General features: G+C 37.0%; 1 protein-coding gene across 4 annotated transcripts in view; it reads right to left on the reverse strand.

Annotated features, from left to right (window-relative positions):
- Dock4 (dedicator of cytokinesis 4) overlaps positions 1-21074 on the reverse strand; it is a 443711-nt gene that overhangs the window by 245553 nt on the left and 177084 nt on the right. For all 4 annotated transcript variants that reach the window (XM_048799621.1, XM_015498141.2, XM_048799623.1 and 1 more), the window contains exons 2-5: positions 9653-9736; positions 7442-7482; positions 5269-5324; positions 1267-1363 (exon numbers count right to left, since the gene is read on the reverse strand). In XM_048799621.1, coding sequence (XP_048655578.1) covers positions 1267-1363; positions 5269-5324; positions 7442-7482; positions 9653-9736 — 278 coding nt within the window. The remainder of the gene's footprint in view (positions 1-1266; positions 1364-5268; positions 5325-7441; positions 7483-9652; positions 9737-21074) is intronic.

The raw sequence follows: 21074 nt of genomic DNA on the forward strand, positions 1-21074 counted from the left end.
ATGTAATAGACAATATAAACTATCTTTCTGTGCTTATGTCCCTTACTAATTTGGATTTTTCTCTCAGGCAACTTAAAATAATTTTGTCAGAATAAGCACACCTTTGGATTTTGAACACATTCCTTCAAATGATTAAATTGTTCTAGAAATTTTTTTTGAAAATACAAGGAGAAATCTCATTACTCTTCCTCAAAACTTCATCACCCTCTGACTTCAGCATACATAGTAGTTTGCATACATAGCACCAGGTTCACATCAAAACACTAGCTCAGCTACTTTCCAATGACAGTAGTTCCCTTTATCTGCAGTTTCAATTCCCAGAGTTTCATTTATCCACAAGTGACTGAGTTCTCAAAATATTAAATGCAAAATTCTACAAACAATTCATAAATTTTAAATAACTTTTATTATAGTATGTTATAACTGTTCAATTTTATTTGTTATTGTTGTTATTCTCTTACTGTGCCTAATTTGTAAAATTAAACTTTATCACAGATATTTATCATAGATAAATATTATAGATATTTATTTTGGAAAAAATATAGCATAGTATATATTTGGGGTTCTGTATTATACAGTTTGAAGCTCCACAGGGGTCTGGGATTATATCCCTGGCAGATAAGAAAGGAACTACTGAATATGGAGTACTTCACTCTCTGGGCCTCATTTTTCCCTTCCATAAGCTAGAGATGATCACAGTTATTATTTCCTTGATTAATCATAAGGAATAAATGAAATACTGTACATGGAGTAGTTCCAGAGGGATCTGTTGTATAACAAGCACTCAATAATGTAATCATAAAACACTGATTTTTTTTGTTGTTGTTGTTGTTTAAGAAACATTCCCTTCCTTAGTATATTTAGAATATTCTCACTGACTCTGGATAAGAAGTTGTCATTTATAGTACACTTGAATTATAGAATTAAAATACAAACTAAAATTGTATTAAAAATAAACTGATTTGTCCTTGAGAATTCAAAATATTCAGGAAGTCTAATAGTAGATCCATGTAAACCATCCTATTTGGTTAGATGTCAGAAAAGTCACCTTTTTTATCCTGTGATATTGAAAAATAATGTATGAGACCAATGCTCAGTGCACACAGAGATTACGAGGCTGTCTTATAAGATCTATATCCTGGTTTCCTGAGAAGTCCTAGAGACTTACAGCAGGTGCTCAAATGTCAGTCAATGTTTACTCATGTTCAGATACTGCTTAAGAAAACTCTCTGCCCGAAAAACCGCTACACTAAAAAAAGAACTTACCACGTAGAGTTGTTTCCACATGGTTCCCCAGTCTCTTAATGTTGATGTCATTTCTGTGATAACGGAGTCTTCAGTGGGAATAACCATTTCAAATTGTCTGTGAAATTAGAAAAGAAAAGGCATATATGGAAATACCATGGACAACAATTTGGTTTTAAGTACTCTAAAACATAAACTAGGAAGGAGAGCCATCAACTTATTTGGGGTCCTGAAGATAGTAACTGCATTTGATTATGAGTTTGTGTGAGGACAGTCATGTGGCAATGCAATACCCAAAGGACCAGCCACTTCATCCAGATTAAGTGTGATCCGTGCAGTAGAGAAGGAACCACATAAGAGTTCTACTCTGGTGACAGGGTGACCAATAGACCAATAGACTCTTTTAACCTCTCCTAGCCCCAAATCCACATGAGGTCACCAGACTTTACATAGTCTAAGGTGACCTTTGCCTTCCAAGTGCTATGACTCCATGGGATACCAAGAAAGTAAAAGAAACACTACTGAGCCATCAGGATGTGAACACTCAAATGAACATCTTTATAAAATGGACACTGGGACCCTGAGTGAACACACAGTGGAGGTTATTAACCCTTCATTTTTATTATATGTGAAACAGACCACGAAAAATCATTAGTACTATTAGTAATGTTATCATGCAGCATTAAATTTAAAGGCTTTTAACACTTCCTAGATATTTAAAAATTCATTCGAAATGTTAATCTCTATAATTAGGGTAATGCAGTCTTTCCATTTCTTCTCTAAAAGTCAGAAACTATAAAAATATTCATACCAACATTTAATAGGTATGTGTCTTTGTCCTGAAGTTAAGAAATGTAAGGAGATAAGAAAAAAAAAAAGAGAGAAGATTTAATTTGTCTTTTTTATTCTGTCTTTGTCACGTAATGATCTCCTTTTCTGCATCTCTATCTTCTTTTTTTGCAATCCTTTCAATGCTGGTTAAAATTGTTATGTGGTTATTACCACTGCATCTCAAAGAACACTACTGGCTATGTTGATGGAGACTATTTTCTTTATTTCATTACATTTTCTCAAGGACAACATCTAATATGTAAAAGGTAACAGCTTCTTAGACACTGAACCAGGTCATCTCCATGATCAAGGGAAAATTACTTCTTGGTATGAGGCTAATAACTGCTCTGTAGTTCCTTTTTGATGGTATGTCCAAAGTGTGTATAACTGTCTTTTATAAAATCTTCTTAATGGAAGTATAGGAACTAAAAGTTTGCCTTGATTCCTTCACCAGAGCTCCATCTCCTCATTTCATATGGCTGCTAATACCTACCCTGTGAATATTTTCCTTCATTCTAGAGCTTCACATAGCTGAAAATGCAAAACTGGAATTTAAAACTAGAACTAAAAGCAAATATTGATATATGACTTGTGACAAATATAGAACCTTTTATTAAGTATATATATGACATTTTCCAGGGGTAGTGCATCATTTATTTTGCTTTTGAAGCAGCTGTTGCAATTTAAATGATGACTATTTGGAGATAGAGAGATTATAAAATGATCCTACACAAGGTCAAGGAGAGAACAACGAATTTCCAAGAAAACCTGACATCCTGCTCAACATTTTAAAAGTGACATGACCTCAGCAAGAACAAACCAGAAGTGGCCTCACACACAAACTATCACCTAAAGGTCCCCATCAGTCCTCCATTGCTCTGAAAATTCAGGAAAGAATATAAAGACAATTCAAACTGTGGGAAGTTGATCAGAGAGCTGTCCAAACAAAATGCAAGTTTTTAAGCACAAAATTGCCATTTGGGCAAGGCAGCTGTTTCCTATTAAATACACAAAAACCAAAACTAAAATTCAAATAGTCTGTCATAAGCAGTTGCTCTGAAATTATTTATTTTTTTCATTTATTCTGAAATGTACTTTGCAGCAACTTCATTCCAGTGGGACATCAGGTTGAAAATCTGCTTCCAACAAGATAGGTACCTTCAAATTCCCACAGAGATTCTTCTCTGGGAAACTAATCATCTGGCAATACATGTTCTCAAATGTTTTCAGACCAATGTTTTTCTTCCAATAATAGTCCCAGAACCGTGGGTCTGAACCAACTTCAATAATTCTTTTTTAGAAAATGAAGTCTGTTCTATTCATAAGTTCTTCTGCTGCCCCATGCCTATCATGCCTGGTGTCAGGTAGATACCTCATAAGCAAGTCTTTAACTTGCACAACCAAATTTTGAGATAACTTTACCAGCATTTAAGCTTTCTTGAGGCATACGGAAGGGGGCAAGATATACAACATTGCAAAAAAAAAAAAAAGTCCTTACTTTAAAACTATGTCCCACTCCAATGCCCTTTAAGGGGTGGATGCTGACTAAGTGGAGTAATGCCTGATATCCCTTTTATCCCCTGCTCTATTTTTCTCTTCCTTGATCAGTGTTGATGGAGGCTGGGTGGGTCTTGGGGCCAATGCAGCAGGAAAGAACTCAGAGGAAAGAACTGCAGGGTCTTTTCCAGATAAGCACTTTAAGGGCTAGGATAGACCCCAGAGTTTCAACAATGCCCATTCCAGATAACTAGGGCAGAGAGATCAGGACAAAGAAGCGGTATGCGGCTGAAAAGCTTTCTGTCCTGAGCTCTGGTTTACTTGAACAGGGCTGGACAGTTTCAAGCCAGGGGTGGTAGACTTAAAAAGGACTGGTAACTTTGCTTGATAATTGTGGTGGGTATAGCTACCCATTTCTGAAGGATATGTATTTATTAAAAGATTTCTATCAGCAGTGGTAAGTATTTGTATTAGAATTATAGTTTCAATCTACTATTTTTAAAAAGTTACTATTTCCTACTAATAATACTTGGTTAAAGTAGCTGACATATATAAGCTATATGGTGTAATAGTCTCCTAGATGAACTTTTATCCATATAGGAAATATTTATACCATAGAATCTCTTTCACTGAACAAAAATTTAATACTGTACCTTTATAGAGGGTGAATATAAAAATCACCATTTGAATAACATACTTGGAACTTTTCTGGTAAAACTAAAATTTGAAGATATTATTTACTCTGGTTTAAGAGTTCAAATACCAGATTGCTATTATAACTATTTGAGGAAGAATGTAATTTCTATGGCTGAATCTGTACTCTGGTTATAAAATTAAAATTATACAATGACCCAATAAAGATTCCCTGTGATAATGGCTCTAAATGGTTTGTGTCCAAATCCATCTTACAATGAATCTGTTCATTAAATATATATATATATATATACATATATACATATATATATGTGTATATATATATTTTAGTTGTAGTTGGACACAATACCTTTATTTTACTTACTTATTTTTATGAGGTGCTGAAGATTGAACCCATTATTTTTTATTTTGAGATAACTTTACTCTTGCTTGAGTGGTATTATTCTGACAGACGCTACCAATCATTTTAGGAACTGATTGAAAAAATGTTAAATATATAAGAAGTCGTATATAATCAGTGAGCTCAATCAAACTGAGTGTCATATAAATAATATTCTCTAAAGGAGAACAATGGCTTTGTGGAATGCTAACACTAAGACTATGGTATTATGCTCATTTAGAGAAAGATAGACTTGGCTTCTTAAAATCGATGGTAAATTGAGGAAATTCTTGGGTTTTGAGAAGACATGACTCAACATTTTATAGATCTAACTGCCATGCTTCCTTAAATAATAGGAAACCAAAATAACCAACTCCTCTGCTTAAGATTGAGCTGGTTCCATGATATGCCAACAACGAGAGACCTCAGTCTCTTAGATCCCATCATTGTCCTGAAGGAGCAGATGGGTTCTTTAATTCCCTCCACCAATGGCCTTAGTCAGTGTCTCTTCATCAAACAGCACCAACAATATAATATCATGACCTTGTATAGCTCATTTTTCAAGCTTGCATGAATTATAAAATTCCAAAATAGGTAATAGCTTTGTGAAAATCCTCCAACTACTTTAAAAAAAATAAAAAAAAAAAACCCTTATTTCTTACCCTTTGTTCTTTACACAGGCATTTTTCAAGTGAACATAGCTGGAAGGAAATATACCCTGGAAGAGAAAACACGAAGGTTAGGGTGCTCACTGACTCTTACGGCAGGGTGGGCTCACAATACAAATGTAAAAGGCACAGTCACACAGTAGGACAATATCAGGAGTTAAGGAAAAACATCTCTCCCACATGCCACAGGCTGAAATCCCTTGTGGCACAGGCCCACTCCTTTCACTCTCTATTACCAACTCCTTAAAAACCTCAAATATTCTCTAAAATCGGAAAAAAAAAAAATCAAATCTCACATGACAAATGTAATCATGTAATCAAATGTAAAATAGAAAGCAAAACTATTTCAGGAATACTAAAATAAAAACCATGCTATAGTGAATAGATGTTTAAAAATATTCCATGCATGAGTGATTATGTCAAAAGGAACCCAATTATTATGTTTAGCTATAATGTACTAATAAAAACATAAAAGTAAAATATAATAAATAAAATACAACATGGTTTTAATAGATGTTTGTTTGTTTTAGTTGTTCTTTTCTTTACCCCCAAACACTCATGGTTTTATTTAACCATATACACTAAAAAGAAAAAAAACCACTGTGAATTTGGAGACTATGTGTACTGTGTGTTATGGAAGATCTTTGATGGCAGCACAGCAGCGATTAATCACTATGCTGCCATTCTGATGGCACAAAAATTAAACAAAAGAAGCCACGCTCACATAAAGCTTTTTGTTATAGAGAAATGATAGGGCAAGGAAATTGTTCCTCTGTTCTAAATGGGAAATCGAAAGAAACAACAACAAAATGAGCATCAATTTTATTTTCTGTTAAGTGACAATGTCCTCTGAAGAATTTATCATGTATAATCAAATGACAAATTCAATTAAATATTTATGAAAACAAATGTCATTTGAATATGTTATCACTCCTGTGCACCCAAATATAAAATAAAATAAAACTTAATAAGCAAACTCTATATATTCAACTGTAGTAAATATGGATATAGATTTTTAAATTATTTTTTTTCTGCAAAACTTAAATTTACTTCAATATGATATGATTAACAAATGGAATAAATGTAATTAATAAGGAAAAGTTAGAATTGAGGTTTGTTAGATATGACTAAAGTAACTCAGGAGTCATAATAAATTTTTCCCAAACATGCTCTAGATGAATAATTAAATACTGAGGCTATATTTGCATGTGCCTTGCAAATGTCCAAAAACTACTTTAAATGAGGGCTAAAGTATTAAAAAATTAATTTGAATACTCTTTTGTCCTTAGGCTCTCCTTTTAGACTAATCTAAAATAATGAAATGAAGTAATTAAACACAGTTGGAAAAGCCACATTTAAGCAAAATGACAGACATAAGAGTTATCTTATGCTGTGTTTTGAGAATGAGAAATGAAACACTTTCTCATTAACAATTTTAATATAGCTAGAATTAAACCAAAAAATGAATATGACATATAAGAAATATTAGAGACTGTAGGAAGTATGAGTGAAAGCTGGGGAGATTGAAATAAGGTAGAAAAATGTAGATATTAGTAAGGATTAGTGTCAAAATCACAAAGTATCCCAGTGAAAGATAAAACAAAAATCACATACTTCCTACTATAATTCCCGAGGATTTATATAAGTATATAAAGGATAATGAATCTTAGTTTCTGTCTGGAATAGTAAGAGAGGTGGACATTTTTATAATATGATTTTCCAGGTTTCAGTTCCCTAAGCCAAGGAGACTCTTAATGTGCCACTACAATGAATCTATTTCTCCACACCAGTGTTTACAAATGATACCACAAAAGACTTAAAATTAAATGCCTCTATTCCATATTTCTTTTGGAACTATATCCCCCTGGCTGAATTTTAATTTAGTTATTTGAGAAACTAACACTTCAAAAAGATTTTGTTTATATATAATGAGCTTATTAAGGTCTGCTCAGTACAATTTTCAAGAGCTATATAGGATTATCATTTGAGTAGCATATCTTAACTGTAATCCAAGTTCAAAGGAATTTCAAGAATTATAAAAATCTGTATGACCATTTTGCATTTTAACTAAGAATACAAACTATAATTTCAATTGTATAGGAAGATAATTTAAATAGTTGTCTTTTTGTAAAATCCTATAATTACGGTTAGAAATTACAGTTTTTACCTTGATATTTGGGTTTTTTAAGGCAAATCCTCTGTACCAGCCTGTGGAGAAATAATCATAGTCATATTTTGATGGACCATTGTAATATTTTAAAGATAAAAAATAATTACAAATTAATCTGTTCTTTGCTGATGAAATTTCACCCTACATGTAAATATTTTATAAATAAACATGGTGGTAGTCAGAATTAGGTCAGATAATAGCTCAAGTGACCCGTACTTTAAGTGTTTTAATAACAAACTGTTAAAAATTATACCACAACTTTAAGTAACAAACAGAAACATGCATAATGAAACAAACTCTTTGGAATCAGTACTGGGTTTAAATTCTCACTTTACAAATTACTAGCTTTTTAATCTTGGGCAAGTTACTTGATGTACCTGAGTACCAATTCTCCCCATTTAATAAAATGTCACCCTATGTATAAGGGAACTTCAAGAACGTGCACATGACATAATACATTTCTAAATTTTGCTTGCCTATCTAAAAAGCACAGACTCTACCACCAAATAATAGTGCCAGACTAGCAGTCATGCAGTGAATTTGCATACCCTTAAACTCCGTGTCTTGGATTAGGATTAGTTTCAAAGCAGAAGAGGAAAACCAGGTCTCACCACTCCCAGAATGAACTAGCATACTTCACCATGTCTGTTCAACGAGCTCACTGTGATTTTTATTCTGTAGTTTGCTTATTATTTAAGCTCCAAGCAATTCTGAATCAATTTTACAGTACTACAAGAGGAACATACCTTTTTGTAATTGAAAACAAATGTAAAGTATATGTATGAATATATGTGATTAACATATAACCCAATTTAAAAGTATTATTTTCAGACTGCATCACTTTCAAGTGCAAAAATTATCTGCCCTCTTTGTAAGAAATTATTTTGCCATGCAATGGTTGATTAATTGAATTTCTAAAAGCAAATATTTGAGATTTGTATTTAAATATTTTGTTCCTCATAATGAATTTTCTAAAAGGACATGCAGTATTATAAAATATCATTTTTAAAATCAGTCTGAAGAAAGCAGAATGAATCGAAAGAGTAAATACCTCAGGATTTACAAGATTCTCATAAGGACAGATTAAAAAATATATTTCAATCAGTAAATAATTATCCTAACAGAAACCAAAATTTTTGAGAATTGCAGACATGTCATAGAGAATTCTCTGTCCAATTATACCATACAGAAAACTTTTCATGCACCAGTTCAAAATAAATTTTGTCTTCACCTGTATAAAAAATAAAAATGGACAACATGCATCTAGTCCTGACATAGAAAACTTTATCAATTACAGTGAACAGAACAAACACCTATGTATCATCACCATTTAATGCCAGGCTCTACCTAAATTCAGGCTCTACCTAAATTTGTTAGGGGGAATACAATTTAAACCATGAACAAAATTGATGAGATAAAATAGTATCATATTATAAATTCCTAGTAAGGAAAGCCTCTAGGGGAAAAAATGGATATTTTTGGTTATTCTGATGATGCTCTAAAATATATAGTAATTTTGTTAACAAGGAAAAAAGAAGAGGTAGTCATTTCATCTAGGATCTCCGTGAGTACTGGAGCTCAGGGATGTTTCATAGAAAAGAAATGGAAACGTGAGAATATATTAGGTACCTTTAATATAAAGGTACATAAATTAATGATAATAATACAAGATCATATAATATAGTCTACTAACATTTCAATGTATTGAATAATTTTACTCCCAATTTGGGAAGAGGAAAGATTGACAAATTAGAGCTGACTTGGCCTGGATAGGAGTCTTCCTGAGGGATCTGGTTAACCAGCCTCAGGTAAGCCATTTCCGGGCTGGACCTCTGTTTCTTTCTTTTGCATAGGCAGGAGGGGATGTGCTAGACTCTTGAGATTCTGAGAAAAGCCTCCTTGTTTGGCACTGAGTCATGAACTCCCACAAACAGAGCAGCTTCAATTACTTTCTATTTTGCCATATATTGACTACAAGGAAATAATACTAGGAAAAAACATAATCACCTTTAGAAATACCAAATGTTGCTATTCCATAAGCCAAACATTCAATACACAAGAAACAAGTTTTGCCAAAAACAGTTGTCTGTTAACTACTGGAAAATTTCCAGAAATTAATAGAGGGAAAAACAAATTTGTAAACTTCATAGAACCCTGGGTTGAGGAGATTGCTCATGTGACCTCAAACAATCACCATCAGCCACTCACCATCACACTTCTCCAGGATCTGAACTGTGTCCCCAATTTCCAATGACAGGCCATATGGGACAGTTCCTCGAAAACTGGCAATAACTGTAAGAGATGACATAGAATATATGAAGGCAATCATGTCACTTACAGCCAGTTATACTGCTTATAATTAAATGTTATTGACTAGAAAAAATGAATGTGAACAGGAAGTCACTTTAATAGCTAGAAGCTGCTGTCATTTTACGTTTATATAATTTTACAGAAAATCATTGCTTATATAGTTTGCCAGCTTCTTAGTGAAATAAACATTATAAACATGCATTTCAAAGTAGAATTTACTATTAGTATACAAAACATCAAGTCTATTGCCCAATTACGTATAAGCAAAGGTATTTCTTAAAGAGGTCTGTGAGGACCTGTGTCTCTAGGGCACTGCTATATTCCCTGGTCAATCCAGGTACCTGACATTTTAGTTGAAAATACATGTTCAGTAATAAATAAATACATTTTTTTACTCATTATTAAGCTTGGTTTTCCTTTCTTCTATACTTTTTGAAGCAGATGTCCTTTCCCTAGACTGTAAACCCTTCAAGAGACGGGACTGCATCTATTTGCTACTATGTCCCCAAGGACCTTGTCAAGGTTGCGGCTTAAAAGCAATCTTCCTGTGGTAGCAATCAATGGCGACATTTTATTTAATAATGACTGAGCCCTCCCCTAGGACTAAACACACAGCCCCCACAATTCCCACATGCCTTAGCTCTCATATTATTTGGAATGGGAGGTCACCATTAGTTATAGATTAATGGTTTAGATTGTTCTCAGGAAAAATATGCGGGGGGGGGGGGAGAGGGGTGGTACTAGGATGTGCTACCTACAGACAGGATATGCATGGATTAGTCATCCCCAGACAACAACTTCAGGAATTATAGAAAGAATGATGTTCAGTGATTCTCCCTTGGACAGTAAAACCTCAAGTCATAAAGATGGATGGAGAAATAAAGAAAATATATCTCAGCACACAAATAGAGACAGGACATCTACTATGAAACACTATGGACACTGAAATCAACTTGTAATTCACAGCAGACAAAAAGGATTTTTTTAAAAGACAAAAAAAAATTTAAGTAATTTTTAGAATTTTGTTTTGGGTAGTGGGGTTTAGATAAAACCCCAGTCCTCAAAGCAAGTTTCTGTTATTGTTGGGAATGTATTTGAAAAGCCTGAAGGAACACCTGAATCTGTCAAAAATCAAAACATACCGATAAGTAATGGGCTTTTAGAGAAGTCTCAAGCCCTTTCATGATCTCAAAACAAAATTAACAGTGGAGATCAAAACACGGGACAGAAAAACGCAACCCAAAGTACCATAAGATGGATGAAAATAACCACGTCGGAACCAATTTAGAACATTTCAGACAAGCACTAATTTATGATGTCATTTTCTAACTATAACCATAAATACCACATTGCCTCATATCAGTGTGCAAGATGTTTGCTTGAAAAATAATCAAAAGTCTATGCATCTTGAACGATTACTCAATATAACTTTCAGAAAACTTCTTATAAGAGATCACCAACTGGACAGTAGATTGATCAGTTTAAAAGACTTGAAAACAAACTTGTGCCCAGAATTGTCATTCTAAACTCAAAGAAACTTTCTATGTCTTTCTCAACCAGCTGCTTCAACATGGGGCACGCTGAATGCTGCTCTCAGACATCTAGTGCATGGACTTCCCAACCCAGTTTTAAATGCAGCTCTTACCACACATAGAATCCCTTGTACACCCAAGGAATACCTCCCCTGCTGCTGGTTGCCCTGCCCCTCCCAGCTCACCACCTTGAACTTGTGAATTTCATTTCTTCACCTTCCCATCATGCCTCAACCTACTGGGTCCAGACTACATTACGTTATGAAACTGCTCTGAAGTATCCAGACCCCTCACAGTGGTCACATTCATATTGCCTTTCAGTGCACTGTGTTCCATAAGTCGTCTACTGCTTGTCCCACATCCTCCAGCCTTCTCTAGACCACCTTTCTTAGCCCACCTTTTAAATGCTGGTGTTATCCATGGTTCTATCCTCAAGGTGCTACAGTAGAAAGGATGGGATAGAGGAAAACAGCATTGAGAGTGGCATTATGACCCGTGGGTTCAAGCCCCAATTTCACCACTTATTAGCTATGTGACCTTGGTCAAGGTACCAACCTTTCCGAATCTCCATAGGGTTATTGGGCAAATTCAGGCAATAATGAAGGTACTGTAAAAGGTAGTAGGGAATTATATAATACATCTGTCTGAAAGAATTTACTATATTACCTTGTATAATTCAGTTTAAAAACACCTCAGTTGTTAATAGTTTTTCCCTTTATCCATATACATTCTCCCTAGATGGAAAGAGTTCCAAGACTTTCAACATTCTCTCGAGTTTGATATATTTCCAACTTTCTAGTCTGAGCTGTGCCCCAAGCTATTGACAAACTTCAATGAGTGCATCTCTATTCAGATGTTTTAATATCTAAACTTAAAACATAGTGTGCCTCCAACTGAATTCATTATCTCCAATATTCCAGCAACCAAATCTGAGCTATTTCTCTCTCCAAGCATCCACTTTAAAATATTAATCTACTCAGCCATAAATGAGAATGACTTTATGACATTTGCCAGAAAATGGACAGATCTAGAAACTATCATGCCAAGTGAAATTAGCCAATCCCCCCAAAATCAATATTCTCTCTGATATGTGGATGTTAACACACAACAAGGGTGGGGAGGGGAAGAATACAAGTCCAATGGATTAGACAAAGGGGAATGAAGGCAAGAGAGGGGTGGAGAATAGGAAAGACAGTGGAATGAATCAGACTTAACTTCCCTACATTCAGATGCCTTCAAACCAAAGTTATCTTCCACTGTTCTCTGTTCAGTTGAATGATGGCACCAACCACTGATTACAAATCAGAAACCCATGGGCCATCCACATACACCCTGATCCACACCCCCACACCCATTACAATGTCACAATGATCTTGTCTTCTAAATATCTCAGGAAATCACCTTTGTCAATCACCTTTGTCTCTACTCCCACCCACACCCAGGCCTTGTTATCACCTCCTTCCTGGCCCTCTCCAGCAATCTCCTAATGTGTCTATGCCCACTTCCTCTCCAACTCATTTATCACACAAGATTCCAGAGGTATTTTCGAAAATGTACATTGGATGATGTCATCCTCCTCCTAAATTTATCAGAGCTCTAAGAATAATATAAAAATTACTACCTTAGCCTTGAAGTAAGGCCCTGCCCTTCCCTTAGGTCTTATCCTGTATCTGATTTTGTAGTCCAGTCACAGTGACTTTCTGTAAATACCTTCTTGCTATATTCACTCTGAAAGGACTTTGTGCGTGACAGTCCTCTTACAAGGAATATTATTCCCTTACCTCCTTACCAATGAACCCACATTCATCCTTCAGATACCAGCTCAGTAATCTCTTTCTCAGGAAATCCTTCCTTGATGCACAGCCTTTCACCCTAACTTACATGTACTCACAGCACCACATTCTATTTAATCATACCTTTTATTTGTGCAAGTTTTGGAATGATGGCTTTTACAATGGACTGTCAGCTCCATGGGTTAAGGACTGTGTTGACTTCAACTTGTAATTGTATACCCAGTTCAGCACAGAGTTTGACACACAGTCTGAGCTCAGCAAATAATTGCCAAGTAAATGAAAGAGAGTGTGACCATTACTTTTAAATATTTTCTCTGAAGCAAATTCCTATGTTACAGGGAATACTATTTTAAGAGGGTGCTTCAAATCCTGAGAACCAAATCATATTACCTGTCACAAGAGCTATTTAAAGGTAGAATGAGAGTTTTTCTCAGTTATAACCATGTATTAATTCATTTTTAATCCAAGCAGTCTAAAAGAGTGAATTATGATTTTATTCATCAGTTTTTATTATTTAATTACTATTAAAGATAAGCTAATAAGTTCTTTAACCTCATTAGCCTTCAGATGCTTCCTTTATAAAACAAAGGAGTAAGACCAAAGGCACTGAAAGACCCTTTCAACCACGACACTCTGAGTCTGGAAGAAGCCTTAAGATATATTTATGGCATAAGATGTATTTAAGAACTCTGTCCTAACCCAGCCTATTTTGTCACTGTGATCAAATGGGCATCTGTTCCAATATGCAATAGCCATCTGAGAAAGCCAAAGGAACAGACATCTCTCAGCATTTCATTGAAGAGCCTACCAAGTGCTATCCTTCTGCCTTTCTAGGTTCACTTCTGCTCTACCCCTCCACACACTGCCCTATGCCCCAATTCTCATCAAGCTTTTACCTGGAGCCCCAGTGCCTTTATACATATTATTCCTTCTTGGGGGCTTGCCTTCCCCAACCTTTCTATGCTAGGCACTGAAAAGTAGCCTCAATTTAAGGCTTAGCTCCAATGTTAGGCCTTTAGAAGATTTCCTGAAGGAAATCTTGGATCCCATGGAATCAATTACTCCTTCAGGTATGCTCCCAAGGCACACTGACCACACCTCAAGCGTGAATGTTTGAGTACACAAATGCAGTAAAGCACCCACAAGGAAAGGAATAAACGGATGGATGATACCACAGAAAAATGGTACCCAAGTTTTAATGGATTCAGACAACTTCATGGACATCCATCATAATATCTAAGTAGTAAATACTAAACCACAGATCATATTGGAGAACTCTTTCAGGGTATAGTTCAAGGTATGACTTTGATTTTACTTCTGAAATGGCAAGCCACTCTGAATCTTTGAGTTAGGCAAGTAACTCCAGCTTTCTGTGCACTAACGAATGCTACACCAGCAAAGATATTTAGGCTTGAGATTATAAAAGGGAAAACCAAAAGAAGAAAGAAGTTCAGGGCCAAAAAAGAATAAGGATTTGAAAACATGGCTGGCTCATGTTTGTTACTGGTAGCATGTACTGTATCACAAACTAAACATAATTTAGTTTAGCAAAGACTCAAAGACAACATATGCCTTGATAGTCTCAATTGGCATTTCCATCAAATGCACTTAAAACATATGTTATTTTTAGATTTAATTTTGGAAACAACTTTCCAACCAAACCTCATTAACTTTCTCCAAATGTTTTTGTATAAAATAAAGTCTATAGTTGAAAAATTCATTTTTGCTGCCAGCTACTCTCCTCATACTTGTCTACGCATTGCACACTTCCTAGGGCAGGTTTTTCCCCAATAATATTGGGGTTACTAAACGTAACACATCATGTTGGTCCCTTGATTTCACTTTTTTTGTTTAATTTCTTAGAAGTGGGACAGTTTCTTATAAATTGAACTTCACAGGCTACAAGAAAAGATCACAGAGAATGAACTTTGTCAGAGCTGGAAATACAAAGGCCCAGGACTGTTGTTTTAGTCAAAAGGTCCCTGAGAGAACAATTTTAAACAATACATAAAAAACTACTGTGTGATGTTATAGTCATCTCTCCCCATGTACTACTATGTATAATTTATTTGGATTAATAAGTAAGCATATAAACAGCTTATGTTCAAGTCCTTAAAAAGCCTGTGCACAGAGAAAGCACTAAATTATGGCATAACCGTGCTGAAAAGAATGTCAGCACCACCTGCCTACTCTCACTTACAATGTCATTCTTTCAATAAAGTTATCAGTTCAGTTCCTAATGACAGTTTACTAAAACTTTTTTTAATACCCGTGAGAAACATTCTCAAATACAAATACTCAATATTTTCTATGAGGAGGGTACAAAGAAAGTGAAAGGCCGTTATGGAACAGGGGCTCATTTCTTAGTGTCAATGGTGTTGTTTGCTTATGTTAAGAACAGACACAAGTTTTCAAAGCCTTTGAACTTAATAGGAGGAATTTAATCACAGAGTTCCAAGACTTTTAAAAATTGAAAATTGAGAAAATTAAAGACTTTTTTAAAGTCAACCATGTAGCTCTAAATTGCAGGCAATAACACATTCTTTATCATCAGTGTCAAGATAATATTTACAATGATTCTCCTTGACACAATTCAATTCAAGCCCAGCAAACGCTGCCCTTGACCTTTACAGGTTGACAATCTAAGATGAATAGAACAAAGAACAGGAAAAAAAAATTATGAAAAAAGCTTTGTCCCTGGTGGCCCAAAGTAAGGAAACTCATCTCACTAAGACAGAATTTTGGCTTTATCTTTCTGGTAAGAGGATTTCCAACTCATGAACAAGTTGTGGCCTACAAGGTCACCTAGCAGTGCTGATGCGATGTTGCTATCCTCAAGTTCTGAGGTTACCCCACAGAACCCAATATAGGACTAAGGGAAACTACTGGCGTTTACAACAATAACAACAAAACTATGATTACACCAGAAATTAGATATAAAACTTTACATCAGATAACTGTAAGAATTTTAAACTCTTTAAGGCTGGTGTTCAAAACATAGCGCTGACATTGCAGATGACTCACAGGAATTCTGAAGCACTTCAGAGGACACTTCAAAATGGTTCTTTTTCTACATCCATGTTTGTTTCACATGGTCCATTTGGCTCTTGACTGTCAGGGCTAGAACTATGTTTAAGTTAATTTGCTCTTGTGGGATCACTTGGGGGGCTCACAAAGGGAGAAAGAGGTAGAATTCCTGAAGAAACTGGATAAGAGTTGGAGGAAATACAGAAAAGGGAAGGGGATTAAGAGCTAAATTCTTTCCTGAAGTGGTCAACTGTGAAGAAAAGGGAAAGGGGCCAACTCTTCAGCTTATGCACAAAACCCCTGTAAAGAAAGGTAAAACATGTCGGGGAAGCCAAAGTGATGATCTATCACAGGCACTCCTGTTTTTTTTATAGTTGCCTGGGGAAGGGCTTGAGGGAAGATAGGTTGGAACTCATCTGGAGATGTCTACTAGTACCATCACTTTGGAAATACAGGGTAGCACTTTCTCCCTTATCCTTTCCTATCTTTCTGCTTCAAAAGATGACATTAGGTGCAAGGTCAATGCCAACCACAAGGGAATCCTAGCTGGATAGTAGGGTGACAGCATGACTGTGGATGGGAGCTGGTGGTCCAGAAAGAATGGGGAAAAAAATCAAAGGAAATGTGGGAAGAAGAGATGGAAGAATACTGATGCTTAAAATGAACCCCAGAGGGAGGCGGGGGGGNGGGGGGGGGGGGGGGGGGGGGGGGGGGGGGGGGGGGGGGGGGGGGGGGGGGGGGGGGGGGGGGGGGGGGGGGGGGGGGGGGGGGGGGGGGGGGGGGGGGGGGGGGGGGGGGGGGGGGGGGGGGGGGGGGGGGGGGGGGGGGGGGGGGGGGGGGGGGGGGGGGGGGGGGGGGGGGGGGGGGGGGGGGGGGGGGGGGGGGGGGGGGGGGGGGGGGGGGGGGGGGGGGGGGGGGGGGGGGGGGGGGGGGGGGGGGGGGGGGGGGGGGGGGGGGGGGGGGGGGGGGGGGGGGGGGGGGGGGGGGGGGGGGGGGGGGGGGGGGGGGGGGGGGGCAGAGAAATGCAGCCTGTACTCCATCTTCTATTCTTCAAACCTGCCATGTATTTGGATCTGCAGTGGACTGTGTCCACACAGCTCATGCAACTTGCAGGCATGCCTGAGAGGCACAGATGTATGCACACTGACAAAGAGGAGTCCATTCTTATGCCACAGTTCCCATGAGACTCAACTCCCTGCTGGTCTTTGTGACCTTGAAAGATCAGAAGCAGATTGAGAGCTTGTGTGGAGGTTCCAGCAGGGGAGCATAGCTACTGGTATACCCTTGACCAAAGAACGGTCCTCCTCTATCGGGGAAGGTCATCCTCTTTGACCAAGCAGTTTCAGGAGGGTCGCACATGGAGCAGTGAGGGAGGAAGGGGATATCCCCCTAGCCAGCCAGATCAGCCAAATCAACCCTGGCGATCAATAGGGTGACGAATGTCGCAGTCAGATAGCCCTCATATCCCAGAAGCATACTGAAAAAAACTTATGCAAACATGTTACAAGTATCACCTAAAGACAGATTGCTATCCTTGACAATTTACAGGTTTTAATACCATGGTTTGCAGAATTCCATCTTATCTGAACCACTGCTATTTGGACTCAAGGCAAAGCATGGCTTCGGTGCTGTGATGCACCACCCAGATGCCTCTCTAGAAATACATGGCTTACACCATTGGGAGTGCTGAGTAGGCCATGCTCACTGCCAGCCCTGTTCTAGAAAGGCCTTAGCTGAAGAGTGCTTCTTTGTCCAAGGTCCAGACCCCTTTCCAAGACAGCTGCATCTAATGAAGATCAAACCCCCACACTATAACTTGCTGCAACACTGAAGAGTCCTTCTAGTTTAGGTGACATGGGCTGTCACCGGTCCTACATCTTAGGTCAACTTCTCACTTTGCCTACTCCTGTTTCCTTCCTCTCTCCCTTCCATGGACTGAGCCCCAAGAACACTTCCTGAAATACCCTACATCCTACTCTCCAGGTCAGGGTTTGCTTTCTAGGGGGTTCAACCTGATAAGCTTTAAAGCTCTTCCAACTCAAAATTTACTTTTTTTAAATTGTCAAGTCCTATTTTTTTAAGAGAGAAGAAAAATGGAATTTGTCCTAAGAATTTGCTTTTTTTTTTTTTTTTCCTCTGATGGTACCAGTGAACCTGGGGACACTTAACCATGGAACCCATCACCAGCCCTTTTTATTTTTTATTATGAGACATTGTCCTACTAAGTTGCTTAGGGCCTTGCAAAGTTGCTGAGGCTGGCTTTGAACTTGAGATTCTCCTGCCTCTGCCTCCTGAGTCACTAGGATTACAGATGTGCATCACTGTGCCCAGCTAGGTTTTGCTAAATTCACTATGTGTTAGTTCCAATCTCCTATGATACACGCATTTCAGTTCCTATTTTAGAGACAGAGAAAAAACAAAAACAACACAAAGAGTCAAATAAGGGAAATAATTCAACAATATCAGAAGGGAATTATACCAAATGAAGATCTCTTCCATGACATTGTCACTGTGGCAATAAATGAAGCAGTTTCATTCCCCCACAGTCATAAGCACATTCTTCACCTTGGTTTTTGTGTCACAAATGCAAAGGCACTTTCCTAAGTGGCTATGAGAACTGAAGGTCAAAAAATAAAACTTTAATTATTCCATCTACCTATCAGTACTTTTAGAAACAACTTAAAATGACAGAAAAGGTTATAGTTTTGGCCAACTTCCAGCCATGTGGAGCATCTTGGAAGAGAAAGCTCAGACAATTATCTCAAAAGCATCCTAGCACACAGGAAAGGGGCACAGTGTTAAGCAGAGAGATGAAGCCCTAGCATTTAGCCCAACTATTTACGAACCCTGTGGTCCTTGCTTCCACCATTTGCTATTCCAGGATGCCACCAGCTGCCTGACCTAACTCCCAGAATGTCACGAGAATCAAATGAATGTATGAGGACGTGATTTGTAAATCTATAAATGTAAGTAAACGTGGGATATTTTTTTTCATCTTTGCTAAATGAAAATTTGGAGGCTGGATCTGAATCTGCCATGTATTCAAAAGCCAAAATGAGGCCTCCAATTATAAAAGTACTTTAAAGACTTTCTCTCTTTTGTTATTATACCTTTCTGGAGATCATCATTAATGGGTTAAAGTTAGATTAAGGCTTAAGGTTCTCAAAAGAGGAAAAGCTGATATGATTGCTCTTTCTGATAAAAAAAGAAAGAAAGAAAGAAAAAAAGTGGAGAACAAAAAAGCAAAAAGTGTTCAGTAATGATAAGTAATGAGTTTAGAAGGATTTTCCCAAAATGCTAGAGTAGAGAAAGGAGGGGAAGAAATTCAGTTTTTCATATCACCTTACTGAAAAAGTATGTTATTTGTTTTAGGGACAACAGACAATACCAGGACGGAAAAGATCACAATACAGTTTTCATGTCACAAAGCAGATTGAAGTTATAGAAAACAATATATCCTTTCCCCCAAATCCAAGTGAAAACTTATCAATAATAAGCAAAATACCATTTCCCAATCAAATGTATCAAATCTACCACTGAATACTTGGTCATACACACACATTCCATCTAAGGAGATCATATTTTAGGTTCTGACTAAGCCAATTACCAATTTGGAATAAGCGCTAAACTAATTTTCAGCCACTGACAACTAGTCACAAAAAAATTCTCAAGGAAATTGGGGAGCCAGTCAACAGTTTAATAGAGACATAGAGGAACAAAATCCAAAAATCCTTCAAGATTCAGCTCCAATACACTCTTCCAATCTCATCTTTACCAACATTTTCATTGGTCACATTCAAACTCTTCCATGTGTCTTTCTGCAAGTGATATAAAGGTTTCTCTTTCCTTTTAGGATTCAAGCCTCCTGCTACCCCATAAAACAACTCAGTATCCTGCTTAGGGAAGGCTTACTCTGTCCCTGACTTCACCACATCTCTCCCACTTACATCCCTTAACGTGTACTACACTTACCACCTCTGGTTTTGAGATCTTTATGTCCCAGCACCTAACACAGTGCATGATACCTAGTGAATATTCAGGAAAATCAATGAAAGATTCAATGAAATAAAATCACCACTGTGTGGTTTACTCATGTATTCAACTAGATTTCTGTATCTTCTGATTCCTACAAACAATAATTCAAAGTATACAAATAGGCTACTCTTCTGCTTCTTGGATTCTGTCACTTAATCATTCAATTTAGCACTTCCTTTGCATGCATTTACTAATTTTTATCCATTGTATCCTTTCTACTATCTGTAGAAATCTTGTTATTCGATGCATCTTCAGAGTAGAGACTAGTACTCTGGCAGATATCCTAGAAATGAGGAACTACTAATTGTTCAGCAAATACCATTAAAATGAATCAGAAGACAGGGACCCAGCTCACATAAACACTGCCTTGAGATGGTATCATGCCCTTTCCCACCAAAAAGCATCCCCAAACCACATTTCCTACATGTGGCTGAAATCCATGATTTCTAAATTTCATTACTGGTGTCACGAACCTTGAATCTGGATTAAGCTGGTATTTGTTGGGTTTCTCCATGGTGAAGTGACTAGTTCTTCCTTTGTAATTAATAAAAAGGGAGATACTCTGAGACTATGAAAATATACTCAGCATACTTCATAGCATCCAGTAAGGATTCTTATAGGATCCTTACCTGTAATCTTAGCCATTTCTAACTTTGTTGTTTTTGCACAAAGCTCTTCAAACACAATTGTATCATTTCAATTGCATTCAAAACAATGGGGGTCCTTTGTTTTGGGTGGATCCTTTCTGAAGTAGGCATGATATACTGACTTAAGTCTGATTTCTTAAATATAAAGCATAAAATAATTAAAAATTAAAGCATAAAATATAAAGCGAGGTATTTTTGCAATAACCTACTCAATATATTATATAAAATTTCATTTGTTTCAAAAAAATTAAAAATTAATATATTTTTGCCCAATTCTCCCCCCCCC

Source organism: Marmota marmota, unplaced genomic scaffold (assembly GCF_001458135.2).
Source record: "Marmota marmota marmota unplaced genomic scaffold, marMar, whole genome shotgun sequence".
Lineage (NCBI taxonomy): Eukaryota > Metazoa > Chordata > Mammalia > Rodentia > Sciuridae > Marmota > Marmota marmota.